This window comes from Varanus komodoensis, unplaced genomic scaffold (assembly GCF_004798865.1).
Source record: "Varanus komodoensis strain SLA01 unplaced genomic scaffold, ASM479886v1 scaffold14_3, whole genome shotgun sequence".
Taxonomy (NCBI): Eukaryota; Metazoa; Chordata; class Lepidosauria; order Squamata; family Varanidae; genus Varanus; species Varanus komodoensis.
In genome coordinates, this window is record NW_025335439.1 from 1,649,570 (window position 1) to 1,665,538 (window position 15,969).

General features: G+C 42.9%; 1 protein-coding gene across 2 annotated transcripts; it reads left to right on the top strand.

The window, feature by feature from the left end:
* Positions 1-6,721: 6,721 nt before the first annotated feature.
* NQO2 (N-ribosyldihydronicotinamide:quinone reductase 2) lies at positions 6,722-15,498 on the top strand. 2 transcript variants are annotated; one of them, XM_044424547.1, is made up of 8 exons: positions 6,722-6,777; positions 7,241-7,538; positions 8,728-8,822; positions 10,164-10,328; positions 11,375-11,505; positions 12,914-13,027; positions 13,365-13,466; positions 14,473-15,498. In XM_044424547.1, the coding sequence occupies exons 3-8, from the start codon at positions 8,816-8,818 to the stop codon at positions 14,644-14,646; spliced, it is 693 nt and encodes a 230-aa protein (XP_044280482.1). In that variant the 5' UTR covers positions 6,722-6,777; positions 7,241-7,538; positions 8,728-8,815; the 3' UTR covers positions 14,647-15,498. The 2 variants fall into 2 exon arrangements, with proteins under 2 accessions (XP_044280482.1, XP_044280483.1); XM_044424548.1 differs by lacking the exon at positions 13,365-13,466.
* The last annotated feature ends 471 nt before the right edge of the window (positions 15,499-15,969 follow it).

Sequence of the window (15,969 nt, forward strand, 5' to 3'; positions counted from 1 at the left end):
GTCAGATTTTATGTACCATGCTATTATTATTATTACATTTCTACCCTACCTTTGTTCCTGCTGCAAGGAATCCAGGGCAGCTTGCAAAGTCCTCCTCCTCTCCATTTACCCTCATAACAGCCCTATGAGGCAGGCTAGGTTGAGTAGCTGTGGCTGGCCCAAAGTCACCCAGTGAGCTCAATGACTCAGTGAGGATTAGAATTTGGATCTCCTGAGTCTCCATCCTGTGCTCTTAACCACTACCACACTACCACTCATATCCATATCTGATTTTGCATGCTCTGTTTGGTAACTTTCCTTCATTTAAACCACAGGATCCTTTCACCCCAAATTGGGTGTCATTGTATGATTTCATGTGACACTAATTTCTTACTACATACACCAATGATATTTGTGCCCTCCCCTTGTCTGGTGGCAAGAAGAAAGATGAGTTGTCTCCACCTATCACCTATGGCTTCCTAGCACCAGCAAGTTATAGGATATTTTTTTACTTTTGTCAAGTCTGTTACCTCAGGGCACCCACATGGATACCTCCCATTACCTAACACTACACAGCTCATTTGGATGTGGCCCTCCTCTTAGTTGCAGATTTAGAGTTTGAATACAATTAAGCCAAAGAGAGGTGACATTTGGGGGCTGAGTCATTTCTGGATCAGGCTCTGGAGTTCTGAGCAAAGAGTAATTCCTAAACAAAGACAGACTTTTGTTAGTTGTCCCGAAAACTATCCCCTCACAAACCTACAAATTATTTAAGTTAAGATAGGGGAAAGTATGTCAACAGCATTTATAAGGAAAATGATAGATGTATTTTCAGAGCATAGATAATCCAATTTATATGGTGTAAAGTCAGTGGATGCTCATGTGATTAGGAGAACACAGGAAGAACCATGAAGGATGAAACTGTCTAGCCCAGCATTCTTCTCACAAGTGATGAACTTGAAGCCTACAAATAGCCCCCATCTCCTGCCCAAGTTCCCCAGCAAGTGGTGTAACATAGGCACACTGCCTCTGAAACTGGAGGTGGCATATTACTATCAGGACTAGTATGTATGCATGCATGCATGTATGCATGTACTTAATTTTTGTACTGCCTAATAGACAACAGTCTCTGGGCAATTAACAAAGTTAAGAAAAAAATCCAAACACACAAGATAAAATCAACTTAAAACAACAAAGCCACAATAGCAATGAGAAGTGAATTGGCACAGAAGCATAGCCGTGGTGCAGAGTAAAACACAATATTAAAAAACTAAACCCTTATTTAAAATTAGTATCTGTGAATAGGCTTCTTCTCCATCAATGAGTCCAGCCCTCTCTGAAAGCCACCTCCAAATCGGTATCCGTCTCTACATTTTGTGGTGGCAAATTCTGTTGTCTAAGTGCTGTGTAAAGTACTTTCTTTTATGTGTGTTAAATTTCCCACCAGGGTGGGTCCTCTTAAGAGGCACAGGAGTAGGAGAAAAGGTTTTCAGTGGTGCTACTCCTAAAGGCTATATGTTACCCCCAGTCGGCGTGAGCGTCCAAGTGGTGGAAGCAGAGCAGAAGGACGCTCTTGTGCTTGTGTCTAACTGTGGCCTTCCCACAGTTGGCCACTGGAGGAAGTGGAATACTGGACAAGATTCGGGTTGCTTCTGCATGGACCTTCTTAGGCTCCTGTGTGCTCAGGTACTAAGAAATAAAGAGATGGGCTTGCATCCCTTCTTTTCCAGCTGCTGTTCTCCTTAAAGAGCTGCAACAAGTATGCAACACGTTCCTGTATTTTCTTAACTGACATTCATTCCCATTGAACACAGTGGGGCAGTGACCTAAGTCTCCCTTCCTCCCTCCCTCCCTAAAGAGGTTGTTTGTGGCAGAAGAATCAAGGAAACTCAAATGCCCCCAGCCTGATGGGGATGAACTGACCGGCATGGAGAAAGCTATCGGAAATATTTCAGGTCTGGTGCTGCTCATGGGACTGTCCCAAGTGGAGAAAGCAGTAAATAAAAGCCAACCACAGATAATTTAAGAATTTGGAAAGTATTATTAAGCCCTGCCTCACATCCTGACAGTAAGAAATCTTTAGTGACAGATTTTAGGCTGCCATCTTCTGATACACCCTTGGGGGAGAATGTCATGGGACACTTCCAAGAAAACCCTGCAAGAGGCTGTACTGTCAGTTTCCTTTAGGTGTGTGTGGGGGAGAAAGAGACTTGTATTGGTTTTGTGTTTATTTTATTTATCAACTAACCCATGAACCTGACTTTGCAGGAGTTGGAGTAGCCCTTTGCTTGATGCTTCAGGACAAATAACACTGCCAATCCTCACTATGACAACTACCTACAACTACTTACTACTACTCTTATAGCTTACTTACTACTCTTACTTCCCTTATACAAATCTTTGGTGTGACTGTGCTTGGAATATCGTATTCAATTCTGGTCATCGTACCTAAAAAAGGACATAACTGAGTTGGGAAAAATACAGAGAAGGGTAACAAATAGAATCTGGGGGCTGAAGCAGCTCCCCTATGCGGATTGGCTGCAACAACTGGAATTGTTCAGCTTAAAAAGAGCCAAGGAAGGAAGGAGATGATAGAGATGTTTAAAATGATGCATGGTGTGGAGAAACTAGAGGGGGAAACATTTTTCTCCCTCTCCCACACTTGACCCCAAAGAGGTTATCCTATGAAGCTGATTGGTGGGAGGTGTAGGGCAGATAAAAGGAAGGACTTCTTTATAAAGCATATAATTAAACTATGGAATGTGTTGCCAAGGGATGTGGGGATGGCCACATCTGGATGGCTTTAAAGGGGGATTGCAGATTCATGAGAGAGGAGTGGGTACTAGCTTTGCTGATTGTATGCGACCTCCCTTGTCAGAGGTGCCTTGTCTGCATACACCAGCTGCTGAGAAGCTCGGGCAGAAGAAAATCTTGCATCCATCCTGCTTGAGGGATCCTGTGGGCAGCTAGTTTGTCACTGTTTGTATGGAGTGCTGCACTAGATGAACTTTTGGTCTAATCCAGAATGGATTGTCTGACATTCTTTAACTTACAGAGCTGTCAAAACAGAACACTTTGTCCAAGACTGAGTGAAGCAAAGCCTGCTGGCATTCCAAGGGAGGGCTTCTATTCCATTATTCTCCCAAGTGGGGGGGCTGCCCCACACCATGAATGAAGCTAACATATAACTCTCTCTGGGCCAACTAATCATGCTTTCAAACTGTATAGACTATATATTGATTAGGAAAGTCTTTCCTTAGGGGCTGAGGATGTCACTGCAAACTTCAACCACATGACCATATTTACATTGAAAAATGGAGCTGTATTAACTGACTCAGGCTCCTCACAAGAGGAAAAAAGGCATGAAATAAATAGAATGCAATGTAATAATAATATTGATGCCTTGAAAGAACAAAATTATCCTGGGCTGCTCACCCATAGGTTATCCTTAGAAAACATACCAAGTTTTAAGTGACTAGGTTCCACAGTTTTGGCACTATGGTGCTGAAAGATGAACAGACATCCTCCTGTACTATTATACAAAGGTTCTTCAAAAAGTTTCTGCATGGGTTCCAAGAAAGCTTGGGCAGTTATAAATGTATTAGTCTTTTAAGGTGTCACAGGACACTTTTTTTAAAAGTCTTATTTGTTTTAAGAAAAGGCAATAGAGGAAAAAAAGGAGTCTGTAAGAAGAAAAAGAAGGGAAAAGAGGGGGGAGCAAAGGGTCATTGTAAGGATTTAACAAGCAACTCCTCATTTAAGCACATTTATGATGGACAAAAGTCTCGATCAACCACCACTTTCTCACCCATTCAATTTTCAATCATTATATTTATGGTTGTAAATCTCAACATTGTTTAGATAGTAATCACAGACTTTTGTATAAATTACGTTTTCCTTAACCATTTTTAAATGGTTCAAAGCAGTTCTTCCATCTTTGAGAAAATTTTTTAACTGGTCTTCTGTCAGTTTTGCCTTTGCTACATACTTGGCGAGGTTGTTTTTCCAGTCTTCAACAGCTAAGGTATCTTCTGCTTTCCACTTTGAGGGAATTATCACTCTTGCTGCAGTATATATTTGTATAGTTCTGACATAACCATAACCATTGGAATAGTCTCTGGGACAATATTCAGTAACATGTTCTTGGTGTTGATTGGAAAGTCAGTTTTGAATATTTTTGCATATCAGCTTGTACCTGCTTCCCGATTTTGGGAAGAGTACGTCCCACCACTTGCCTATTGGATCCTTGCCCGTCTTGGTTAATAAATAACTCCAAGCACGGGATTGGGACCTGGATCTTGGAAGTGGTTAACGCTTCTCTGAGGGAGGGTCGAGTGCCTGCCCCTTTAAAGGAGGCGGTAATACGACCGGTCCTGAAGAAAGCGTCACTGGATCCAGAGATGGCCACTAACTATAGACCTGTGGCCAACATCCCGTTTCTGGGCAAGGTGTTGGAGCGAGTGGTGGCGGGACAACTCCAAGCACTCTTGGATGAAACTGATTATCTGGATCCTTTTCAGTCCGGCTTCAGACCTGGGTACAGTACTGAATCTGCCTTGGTCACCCTGTACGACGACCTGTGCAGGGAGAAGGACAGGGGGAGTACATCCCTGTTGGTTCTTCTGGACCTCTCGGCGGCTTTCGATACCATCGACCATGGTATCCTTCTGGATAGACTTGCGGGATTGGGGGTTGGAGGCACTGCTTTGCAGTGGTTCCGCTCCTATCTCAACGGTCGATTCCAGAAGGTAGTGCTGGGGGACCATGTCTCTACGTCATGGCAGCTATGCCATGGAGTACCACAGGGCTCCATTCTATCCCCTCTGCTATTTAACATCTATATGAAACCGCTGGGAGAGGTCATCAGGAGGTGTGGGCTGCGGAATCATCAATACGCTGATGATACCCAGCTTTACCTCTCGTTCTCCACTAATCCAGGTGAGGCAGTGGCTGTGCTGAACCGGTGCTTGGCCGAGGTAAGGGAATGGATGAGGGCCAATAAACTGAAACTCATCCCAGACAAGACGGAGGTCCTGTTGGTTGGCGGATCGGGTTTCGGAGAGGATGGATTTGACCTGGTCCTGAATGGTGCAACACTCCCTCTTAGGGATAAGGTCCGCAGCTTAGCAGTACTCCTCGACCCGGAGCTTTCTTTGGAAGCTCAGGTGACAGCGGTAGCGAGGAACGCCTTCCTTCAGCTTCGGCTGATTAATCAGCTGCGCCCCTACCTGGAGTACGACTGCCTGGCGACGGTGACACACGCGCTGGTGACTTCCCGCCTAGACTTCTGTAACGCGCTTTACGTGGGGCTTCCCCTGAAGACAGTCCGAACACTTCAATTGGTGCAAAATAGAGCTGCCAGGTTGCTGACGGGGACGGGGCGTAATGCTCACATGACTCCAGTCCTCCGTCAGCTTCACTGGCTTCCCATTGAAGCCCGGGCCCAATTCAAGGTGTTGATTATGACCTATAAAGCCCTAAACGGCTTGGGTCCTGGCTACCTGAACGAGCGCTTATGTCCGTATATGCCCGACCGCCCTTTGAGATCTGCGGGAGAGTCCCTTCTCCGGGAACCCTCCATGAAAGAAATTAGGAGAGTAAGTACTCGGAGGAGGGCTTTCTCTGCGGTGGCGCCCAACCTATGGAATTCACTCCCCAAAGAGGTCTGCCTGTTACTGGTTTTTCAGCGCCAGGTAAAGACCTTTTTATTTAAACATCATTTCAATTGTTAAAACATATGATCTGGCCAGGGCAACTTCTTCTTCCTTCTCTTTCTCCTCCTATATTTTTATTTTATACCGATAATTTTAATTTTATATTTGTAAATCAATGTATTTTTTGTATTTTTGTATTTAATGGTAATTTATTATGTACTATTGTATTTCAATGTATGTTATCATGTTGTAAGCCGCCCCGAGGTTTCGGCAAGGGGCGGCATAGAAATGTTATAATAATAATAATAATTATTATTATTATTTTTCAATTATATCACATGTCCACTACATATGACAAAATGTTCCATCTATCTCTTTGCATTTCCAACTTTTTCCATTATAGTTCTTGTCAATTTTCTGTATATTTTTCAGGGTAATATACCACCAAAAATGTATCTTATACCAGTTTTCTCTGAGAGCTTGACATGTGGTGAATTTTATGTCTTTCATGTATAAGATTTCCCATTGGTGGGCCAGTATTTCTTCTTGAAGATTCTACTCTTCCAGCTCTTCATGCATATTTTGTCTTGCTGAGTCTCAGTATCATATTAAAGCAATTGTTTATAAATACATCCTAGAAGGTGTCACAAGATGCTTTTGTTGTTAAAACTTCAATGGAACTTATGGAGTGTATTTAGGATTGTAACAATATTCTTGGTGATAAATTTTGTGATAGCCTTGTATTGATACTTATTATTTTCTGCTGCATTGTTTTGCATAGTTTTCATTTGGACACCAGCTTGTAGTTGTTCAAATTTAAAAAGATTAAAATTAAATTTTGATAAATAACAATGCAACATGTTAAGTCAGAAGTAAGTTGACCCACACCTGGCTTACTCCCCGGTAGCTACCTGTTCTGTACCAATAGAGGATTGTGTTATTTTGTGATTTTGTTCACCAAGCACCAAGGATAATTGCTCTGCTTATTCGCTCGGTATCTGTTAGCAACTGATAAGGCCTTAATGCGATGCATTGATTAGCTGTGCCTAGGAAGAATTTCCACTCATTTTGCAACTGCTGTGCCTGTTTGGAATTATCTTCCCCCTTCCCCACTAGCTTTTCTGCACTTCTTTAACTTGCAACGGTAAGGCCCGCCTTGCATGGTGTTCTTACCTCATCTATTCATCAGTATCAATTATTATTGTGCATGTCGGGCTTCATAAAGATGAAGTTTGAGTTACGTAGGAGTGTATTGCATCTGAGTTTAACTGCCGGGAAAGACACAATCCCACGTAAGTGCAGGCCGGAAGAGTGCCTGGGTTCACTGCCTAACTGCAACACCACCGTCTCAAAGCGTGTACGTACTTCTTTCCAGTTCGTGCCGTTACCGTGCAAGCACAGTGCTATGCACACGTGTGCGCGCGCACATGGTTTGTGGGGCCAGGGGAGAGCTTAACACCGCGTCTGCGGAGGATGGAGGAAATTGATCCATGAAACTCGCAAAGTCACACGCTATATTTTGCGTTTTGTAGCAAGTTTGTAATACCGTTGCTGTAAAATAAAAGGAATACGTTACTATCGGCTTTCCTTTCTACGTTATTGTACAGCCCTCTTCTTAGGAAAAATTCCCCGCTTTCTTCCCTAACAAATTCGCTTTGAACACCAAAGACACCACGTAGAAGCGGGACGTTCTGGCACTGCGCTGAAATCGAACGCGGCAGGCGGGGAGAGACCATCAATATCGCACGCTCATTGGTCCAGTTCGGCAAATGGATCAACCTCGGAGGCGGAGTTTCATTGTCCAGCTCAGGCGCTCATAGGTGCGCTTGATCTGTTTCGCGGCGGTGTTGCATAGATCTACGTCTGACCGCTCGAGCAACGGGATCTTGAGCGAGCGTTCCTAAGGTAACGGGAGACTACATGCGAAAAAGAAAAATAAGAGGGCTTTTTGAGAAAAAGGGGGAAATGCGGGCATATGCAGAGTAGAAGCGTAGGGCAGGATTAGAAGAAACCGCGCTTTATTTTAAAGCATTGTATTCATCATAGCATTATAGGGAAGTGTAGCATCATGCCTTGCAGCCCAGTCCTGTAGCAGATTTACTTAGAAGTACGTACCTCATATATCGGTCGGAGTTCTAGAAAAAGCCAGTGGCTGTTAGGTTTAATTGTATAGTTCAAGGTTTAGTCCATTGTGCAGCTGGATGCATTTTGTGTTGATGTGTAAAATGCACAAAGGAAATTAAGCCATTGGGAAAATAAACTTTAATCTTGCTATAGTTTCCCCAGGAAAAGGCTGGGAGGCGTTCATGCATCGGGGCTGTGTCAAACTCTTGTGCCTTCAATCACTGAACGATAAAAATGGGTTATTTGCAGCTGCAAGGTTGAAGCCCACCCATCAGTCAGCTCCGTTGAACTAATGAGTGCATACACAAAGAATTGCATTTATTAGTTGTGTCAGTCTTGCAGGCCTAAACAATCTTTACTGCTGGTGGCTGCGTGGTTCAACCTGTAGCGTTAAGCATCTTTCTTGGATACCATTTTTAACCAAAAAACCCCCCACCTAGTTAAAGGCAGTCCTGTGCATGCTTAGACAGAAATAAATTGTAACTCCCAACAACCTTCTGGCAAACATGGCAGCCTGGGGGATGGTGGGAGTTGTGGTATTCATGTCTTTCTAAACATGCATGGATTGTACCTTAAATAAAATATCATAAAACTCCTGAATAGGTGAGGCAGCACAAGTACAGGCTGGGTAGCTGAGACAACACAGATGTATGACTTAGCAAGCTTTGATAAGTGGCTAGTGCTTGGCACTAACTTTCTAATTTTAAGAAACTTTGGAACAACAGACACTTGGTTAGTTTTCCCTAGTGCACACTGGGGCACTGAATGGAGGAGTACGATGGGTAAGACCTGCAGTTGCTGCAAGCATCTTTTATCCTCCTAGGCTTAAAACTGGGCAAGGACACCCCCCCCCCAAACTTGTCGTTCTATTTGTATTAGCTGGACATTGCCTGTTTCAGTTAAAAAAATATTTTCTTGCTAAAAATAAAGCCTTAAGGAGAACAAAATTCCATGTTCTTTCTCTCAAAAGGATCTTGTTGAGAGCATTACAAAAACGGAAGCTCATCAGCGACCTGGTTTCTTTGAGAAAATTATTCTGGGAGCTTTGGAAGGAAAAAATGGCTGGTAAGTTAGGTTTGTTCCCCTTGGTTATCAGAATGCTCTCGGGATAGAGAGCAAGATTCTCAAAGCCTCTCCCTGACAACCCATGTGTATTGCAACTACACATTACAACAGATAATCTTAGTGACAATCCTGTGGCTTCCTGAGCCATAGGATAAAACAGGCCCCCACTGACTCTGAAGTGTCTTCTGAAATCACTGCTGGGATTCCTTCTCCCTTGCAGCTGCTGCAATTCTTCCTGCGCTGCCTGAAATCTGGGCATTTTGGGGGAGAGCAAGGCACTGCTATCCTCCGAAGAATCCTGGTGATGAATCTGCCTCTCCTCTTAGGAGCAGGGGGGAAAGATTTAGGTGGCCAAATACAGATGTCTGAAAGGATAGGGCAGGGGTCGGCAACCTTTAACACTCACAGACCCATTTGGACCCACTTTCCACAGAAAATAAAACACCGGGAGCAGCAAAACCCTTTTGACATCTAAAATGAAGATAACACTGCATATATTTTTACCTTTATGCTATGTATAAAAAAATTATAGTGTGTTGCATTTATGAAATCAATGAACTGCTACAAAGAAAACAATTTTTTTGTTTCTGCATGCAACAAAAACATTTTGAACTCTGAAAAAAAAGACACTGGGTTGAAGGTTGAAGGTTTCTTTAAAATAAAATACAAGAGAGGGATTCAAGAGCCACGTGCGGCTCTGGAGCCACAGGTTGCCGACCCCTGGGATAGGGGAACATGGAGGATTCCTTGCTCCTCCCACCTTCCATTGGATGCTGGAGTTCAGAGGGTTACAGGGAGCCATCCTGGGTGGCACCCTTATTTGTTTAATATAGAGAACCATTGGAGTCCAGTGGTAAGAGTGGACTTTCCCAGTCCAGAGATGGCCACATGTATTAGACTGGAATAATGGAATCACATTGGAAAGGCAAAAGGTTGGAGAGGCTTGGGGTAGTTTGTTGAACTGGGCAGTCCAGTTCAAATCTTCAGTTGGCTATGAAACTGACAGAGTAAGCTGGGCAAGTCACTGTCTCTCACTGCTCTAGCCCAAAGGTTTGTGTTACGGCAGTAAAATGGGTGGGAGAACCATCTGCCTTGAGCTCATTGGAGGAAGGGTAGTTTTTACATAAAATTAATTCATTAATTAAAACTGTCCATATTTTACTTTGAAGAAAAAGCAGTTGTGAAGAGGGGGTTGCTGAACTGGATCAGGGCCCTATACTAATTTCCTGTAGAAAATCACCCCCATCCCAAATCCCAGAATCTGTTTGCCCAGCCAGGTGCTATTTGCCCATAAATGTGCTTTGTGAAGCTTTGTTTTCTTTCCTCTCTTTTTAACCTCAGGGAAAAAAGTGTTAATCATCTATGCCCATCAAGAGCCCAAGTCAATGAATGGGTCTTTAAAAACCATTGCAGTGGAAGAACTGACTAAGCAAGGCTGCAGTGTTACTGTTTCTGACCTATATGAAATGCAGTTTGAACCTCGAACAACAAGGAAGGATATAGTTGGTAAATCTAGAATATGCTATATTTATTTTAGTATTTGTAACAAAGAAGCCTCTGGCACTCTAAAAGTCCATTCATTTTATTGCTTCATACCACTCTGTCCATTGGATCTGGAAAAGAACATGGTTTTGGTCTGCACAATGCTATGTCACAATAAAGTCTCTTAACAGGAGATCTCTCTCTACTAGCAGATTTCTGGATAATTTTGACTAAGCCAGCATCAAGTCCTGATTTCCAGTGGGTGAGCAACACAATAACAAAACAAAATAAATCTACCTACCCTCTTTCAACCTAATATATATGATGCAGAAAAAAAGAGAATATGTGCTGCCCAGGAGTCCATTTATCTGAGCGCCATTCACTTCTGCTATTCAAAATGAATCATTGAGGCTAAGAACTGTCTTTTGTACCAGACTCTGCTTGCTGAATTTTGGGGTTCTAGGTGGGTTTTTTTTAAGCCAATTGTTTGTCTTGGTTTAATACTGATCAGCTCGGCTGATCATATGCAAAGTTGACTATGAATGAAAATGTCAGAGGCATAGCTTTTCTCAGTTCTGCACAATTAAGTGAACCGGCCAAAGTTCCTTCTTTTTGCAATGAGCATGGGCATAGCTACAGTTCAGTCTAAACGTGACAGTAATGCTCACCAGAGAACCTGCTGGAATTAAGTGTCCTAAATCTGGGGTGGATGGGTTTGGGGGGCATTTTCTATTCCTGGACATTCCCCCCTCCAGTTATTCCTGATGCGATCACACCACACCAGCAAAAAAACTTTGCTATTTCTGCAGTAAACTGTGGAAAAGGGACACATTTGTTTTGAAGCTAAACTTCCCCTTTTACCCTCCATTGTGCTTTGCTGTTGGAACCTGGTGGCAAGTCGCACATTGCTTGACTAACCTGGTGGTGGTGGTAGTATCAGTAAAGGCCTGTGTGGTTACAAGGGGATAACAGCTGACACATATCGTCCACCCCAGCCTAAATAAGCAGCTCTATCTGTTTGGATGCAAGCTTGTTCATATGATGTGTTCTGTATTTGGTTTCTCCCGCAGGCAATTTACATAACCCAGAAGAGTTTAATTATGGAGTCGAGGCCTGGGAAGCTTGCAAACATGGGTGCCTCTCTGAAGATTTGATTGAGGAGCAGAGGAAAGTAAAAGAGGCTGACTTGGTGATATTCCAGGTCATTATTTTTTTAAAAACAAACCTCATGAGATCTTCCACCTGTACCATAAAGATGCCAGATAGGACTGGTACCTGGCATTCAGCAGTGGCTCAGCCTGCTTGGCCAACACTTTGGGTTGGGGACTTTAAAAGGATCTGTGCAATCCCTTTGTTAGGCAACCAACCAGAGACCTTCCTGTAACAGATGCAGGTGGAAAGCTATACCTCCACCTCCCATTACACCTGGATAGGTTCCATGTTGGTATAGATGCCAAAGTTGCTGTGCTTATAATCCAGCCACTCAGACTAATCTTTCGATTTCAATATGTGCACAAAATTCTTACATACATTTCATTACAAAGTGTATCATACAGATCCAGATCTATAACACATGAAGGCTAATGAACAATACATCTCACCAAATGATCCAGCACCTTAAAAGTTACACCTGTGATGCTGGAAAGAAGGGCAGTTCTGTATGCCTATTAGATCTGAATGGTTTAATTATGATACTTGTGTGTGCATTTGCTGGTTGTATTTCCATCTGTTGTCCTCATTTTGTTTTGCTCAGAATAGTTTTTAGTAGGAAAGGGGGGTTTCTATAAGATAGGAATATGGTTAAGGGAGATTAAACTAAACAGTGGGAGTCAAACTGTAGAATTTGCTATTGCAAGCAGTAGTGATGACTCTTCAAAAACAGATTGGGCCAATTCAAGGAAGATATGTTCCTAAAGGGCTACCAGGCTTGATGGCTAGATGCTGCCTCCAGTATCCTAAGCAGTATATCTAGGAGGGCCTTTGCTGGGGAACATGGGTGAGAGATGCTGTTCTACCCATGTCCTGCTTGTGGGGGCTTGGGCAGCTGGTCGGTCACTGGACCGGATAGACCTTTGGTCTGATCCAGCAGGGCTCTTATGTTCTGATGTGGCTTCTGACAACAGATCTTTGGGCAGTGTTAGATAAATGAGCTTACATTTTTGCACAACTGGCACATCTGCGCCTTACAGTCCGTACAATCCTTGTGTTGCTAATTAAAGTGCACTAGGAAGAACAGCATAGGAAGCGCGGCCCTTTGTGAGGCAACTTGTGCCATGTGAGGTCCAGACCTTGATCTGTTTATCATTTCATACTACATTTATGCCCTGCATTTTTTCCTCATGCAAAGAACCCAAGATGGCTTGCATGGGCTTCCTCTTCTCTATGTTATCCTCACAACAACCTGTGCAGTACACTTAGGCTGCGAGTCAGTGACTGAGCTTCCTGATCAAGCCCTGACCAGTTCTAACACTCAGCTACACCATGCTGGTTCTCTTATGGTAGCACACATCTCTTATTTGAGATATTTCCTGCTTGTTTCGATAGAGGAGGAAGTGATGGGTGGAAGTGTCCTTAAAGCCAAAGTTGGTATCACTTCTGTTTTTATCCAGTTTCCTTTATATTGGTTCAGCATGCCAGCAATCATGAAAGGCTGGATGGACCGAGTCTTGGTCCAAGGATTTGCACATGATTTCCCAAAATGTTTCGACTCTGGTCTACTCAAGGTACGTATTCTGCGAAATCTGGCAAATTGTCTGACTCCTATTGTAACCTGTTTTGTACTCATACTCAGTTTGAAAGCTGCAGCCTTTTATGCATACTTCTCCTGAATAAGCCTCAAAGAAGCCAGGGCAAATTTCTTCCTCAGGTACAATCAGGCAATATAGATTTTTAGCATGCTCTGTCCCTAAAGCTCTGGACAGATTTTCTTCTCTTATATATCCATGAATTTCAGGGGGTGGTGAGAGCCATACCAGGCAGCTAGATGCAGCCCACCCCTGCCCTAAAAGGTAGCCCATAAATATTTAAATACATAAAATACCTTTTCTCATGTGATTCCAGAATAAATTGGCCTTACTTTCATTTACCACTGGAGGAGACAAGGGGATGTATTCAAAAGGGGGTGCCAGTGGCGATATCCGTTATCTTCTGTGGCCTATGCAGGTAATATGGATAAACTATGTGGCACTTCAATCAGAAGAGTTCTTCTTAATTCAAGTCATATTTCTGATTACTATGCACTGATACAGCTTGTCTTTGACCATGTTAGCCACTCAGCAGTGGCTGCAATGCCATCCCATGGGGAAGTTGTTAGAACACAACTGTATGCATGATTGTAATATCATACTAGCAGGATGGGACTTTCCCATTCCCTGTTTCTACCTGCAGCCCTCCACACTGCCTGGTTTTCCAAGGGCTTCCCAGACTTTTTCGAGTCTTTTGGTTTCTCTGAAAAATGTGTTGAAAGCAAATTCCATGGCAAGCTTGGAGGGAAATTGCCTGGTCTGCTCCAATGGGTCAGAACCAAGGCTTCAATGACCCTGAGGGTATGAAAGGGGCTTCCACGGGAGGTGGTTAAGCCCCATCGGTGAGGGTGTTCAAGGATAGGCGGGACATGCACGTGGTAGGAATGCTGTGAGTGGGGCTGGCTAGAGCCAGGGGTCAGACTAGCTGGCCCAGGAGACCCCTTCTGACTTTCTCTGTTTCTATGATTCCTTCTGCACAAAAGCAGAGGTGCCACTGGCCTCACCTCCCACCCACTGATATATGCTGCTTTTTATTTTTTGTTTTCATTGCATTTTGGACAACACCCTGTGATGCAATGATGAGATGAGAATGATTTAACTATTTAAAACAATTATTTAATATTTAAATAATAAACATCTAGCAGCATATGAGTGACACAGAAGCTATGCCTATGGGATAGCTGTTGCACAGCTATTTGGGACACAGGTGTTCCCCCTTTAGTGAACGCCTCCATAGTCCTAGCTTATGTATATTTTTCCCCATTTTATAAGCTGGTTGTTTCATCAGCACCCGCCACCCACCCCAGAGTTACCACTTACTCATCCTCATACTTTATGTTTTGATATTTTTTTAGTACAGAGAGCATGCAAACTCAACTGTAGCTCTCTCCCTCTCTCTCTCTCCTCTTTCTCTCTGAGTCCAGCATGGAATTTTGCATTTCTGCGGCTTCAGCATCCTCACCCCACAGATCTGCTATGCACCAGAATCCATGACAGAGGATGAGAGAGTGCAGATACTGTCTTCGTGGATGAAACGGCTGAGGACCATCTGGGAGGAGAAACCAATAAAGTGCACTCCGGAGTGGTACTATCAGTAACACTTGAGCAGAAATGTCAAGAGATGCAAATATTCCTGCCCACCTCATACACATCATTTTTCCTCTTCTGCTTTCCTTCGACTTCATTATCATCCCTGCTCATTGTTGCATGAAAAAAATGAGTCTCAGATAATGGTTTCTGTATAAGCCATTCCTTGTTTAGGAAAACTCATTTCCCTGACTTCAGGACTATGGCAAAGAAAAAAGAGAAAGAAAAATCAAAACTTCAGTGACAAAGAAAACAGTATTTTTGGTGCTGTGAAGTATGCTTGCAGCATTGTTTCTTGACTTCGGAGTTTCTCTTGACAATCTGTGGGCTAAAGTACCAAAAGGGGTCAGAATAGATCCAAACAGAGGGTTTTTATCTTTTTCCTGCAGCTTCTGCTAAAGGAATATCCTTTTTGGTTAGTGTTTGGTTTTGTGCTTCCATATGAGTTGTTGGCACACAAGAATTGCTCATGGACTATTCTTCAATATAAGAAGAATATCAATACTATTCTTCAATAAAAGTATCAAACCTGTGTCCTAGACATTATCGAGCTCTTACTAGGCAGGCGTCTGGCTCTACGGCCTTCTTATTGCTCGTTCCTAGGCTCTGGATCTCGCTGCTGACAGAGGCTGAGCTGGCACAAGATTGGGGAAACCAAATCCAACCCTCTTTTAATTGAAAGTTCCATTCTTTTCAAATATCTTTGTGATGGAATGGAACCACTTAGAAATGAAACAAAAAAGTACTAAGTTTTTGAAAATATTTTCAGCCATAAAGCATAATCCCATGTCAAACATACAATGTTCATCTTAAGTGTATTTACTTTGCTCCACTTTGGCTCAAATACAAAGATGCTCATCTGCCTGCAGCATGCAATGTCATTCAGTACCATTCACTCAGAAACTCATCCAATCCTGGTGATTTATAAATATTCATGTTAGCTATTTCCTGAAAGCTTAAGGGAACAAAAAAACCCCCTGCAACTGGAAGGAAACTAAGCATGGAAGACTAACAAATTTATATTTTTATGTGATGTATACATCTTTAATAGCTGTAAGAACTTGTGCTTTTGTTGCTTAAGGCAATGAGCCAAAATCTTACTAGAATATTCACCATTTTTCCCAGTGTGTCAAAGTAGATTCTGTCTGCTGTGATAATATATTATTCAGCTCACACTTAAGCTGCATGTCCTGATAAAGTTGTATTGTTGGGGAGATGATAAATTGGGTTATAAGAGATTTCAGCTCCTCTCTTGAAAGCTTGTTGGATTTTGTTGTTCTTGGTTTTTATACTAAGCATAGGTAATTTTACAGGCCCCATTAAGATTGTAGTAG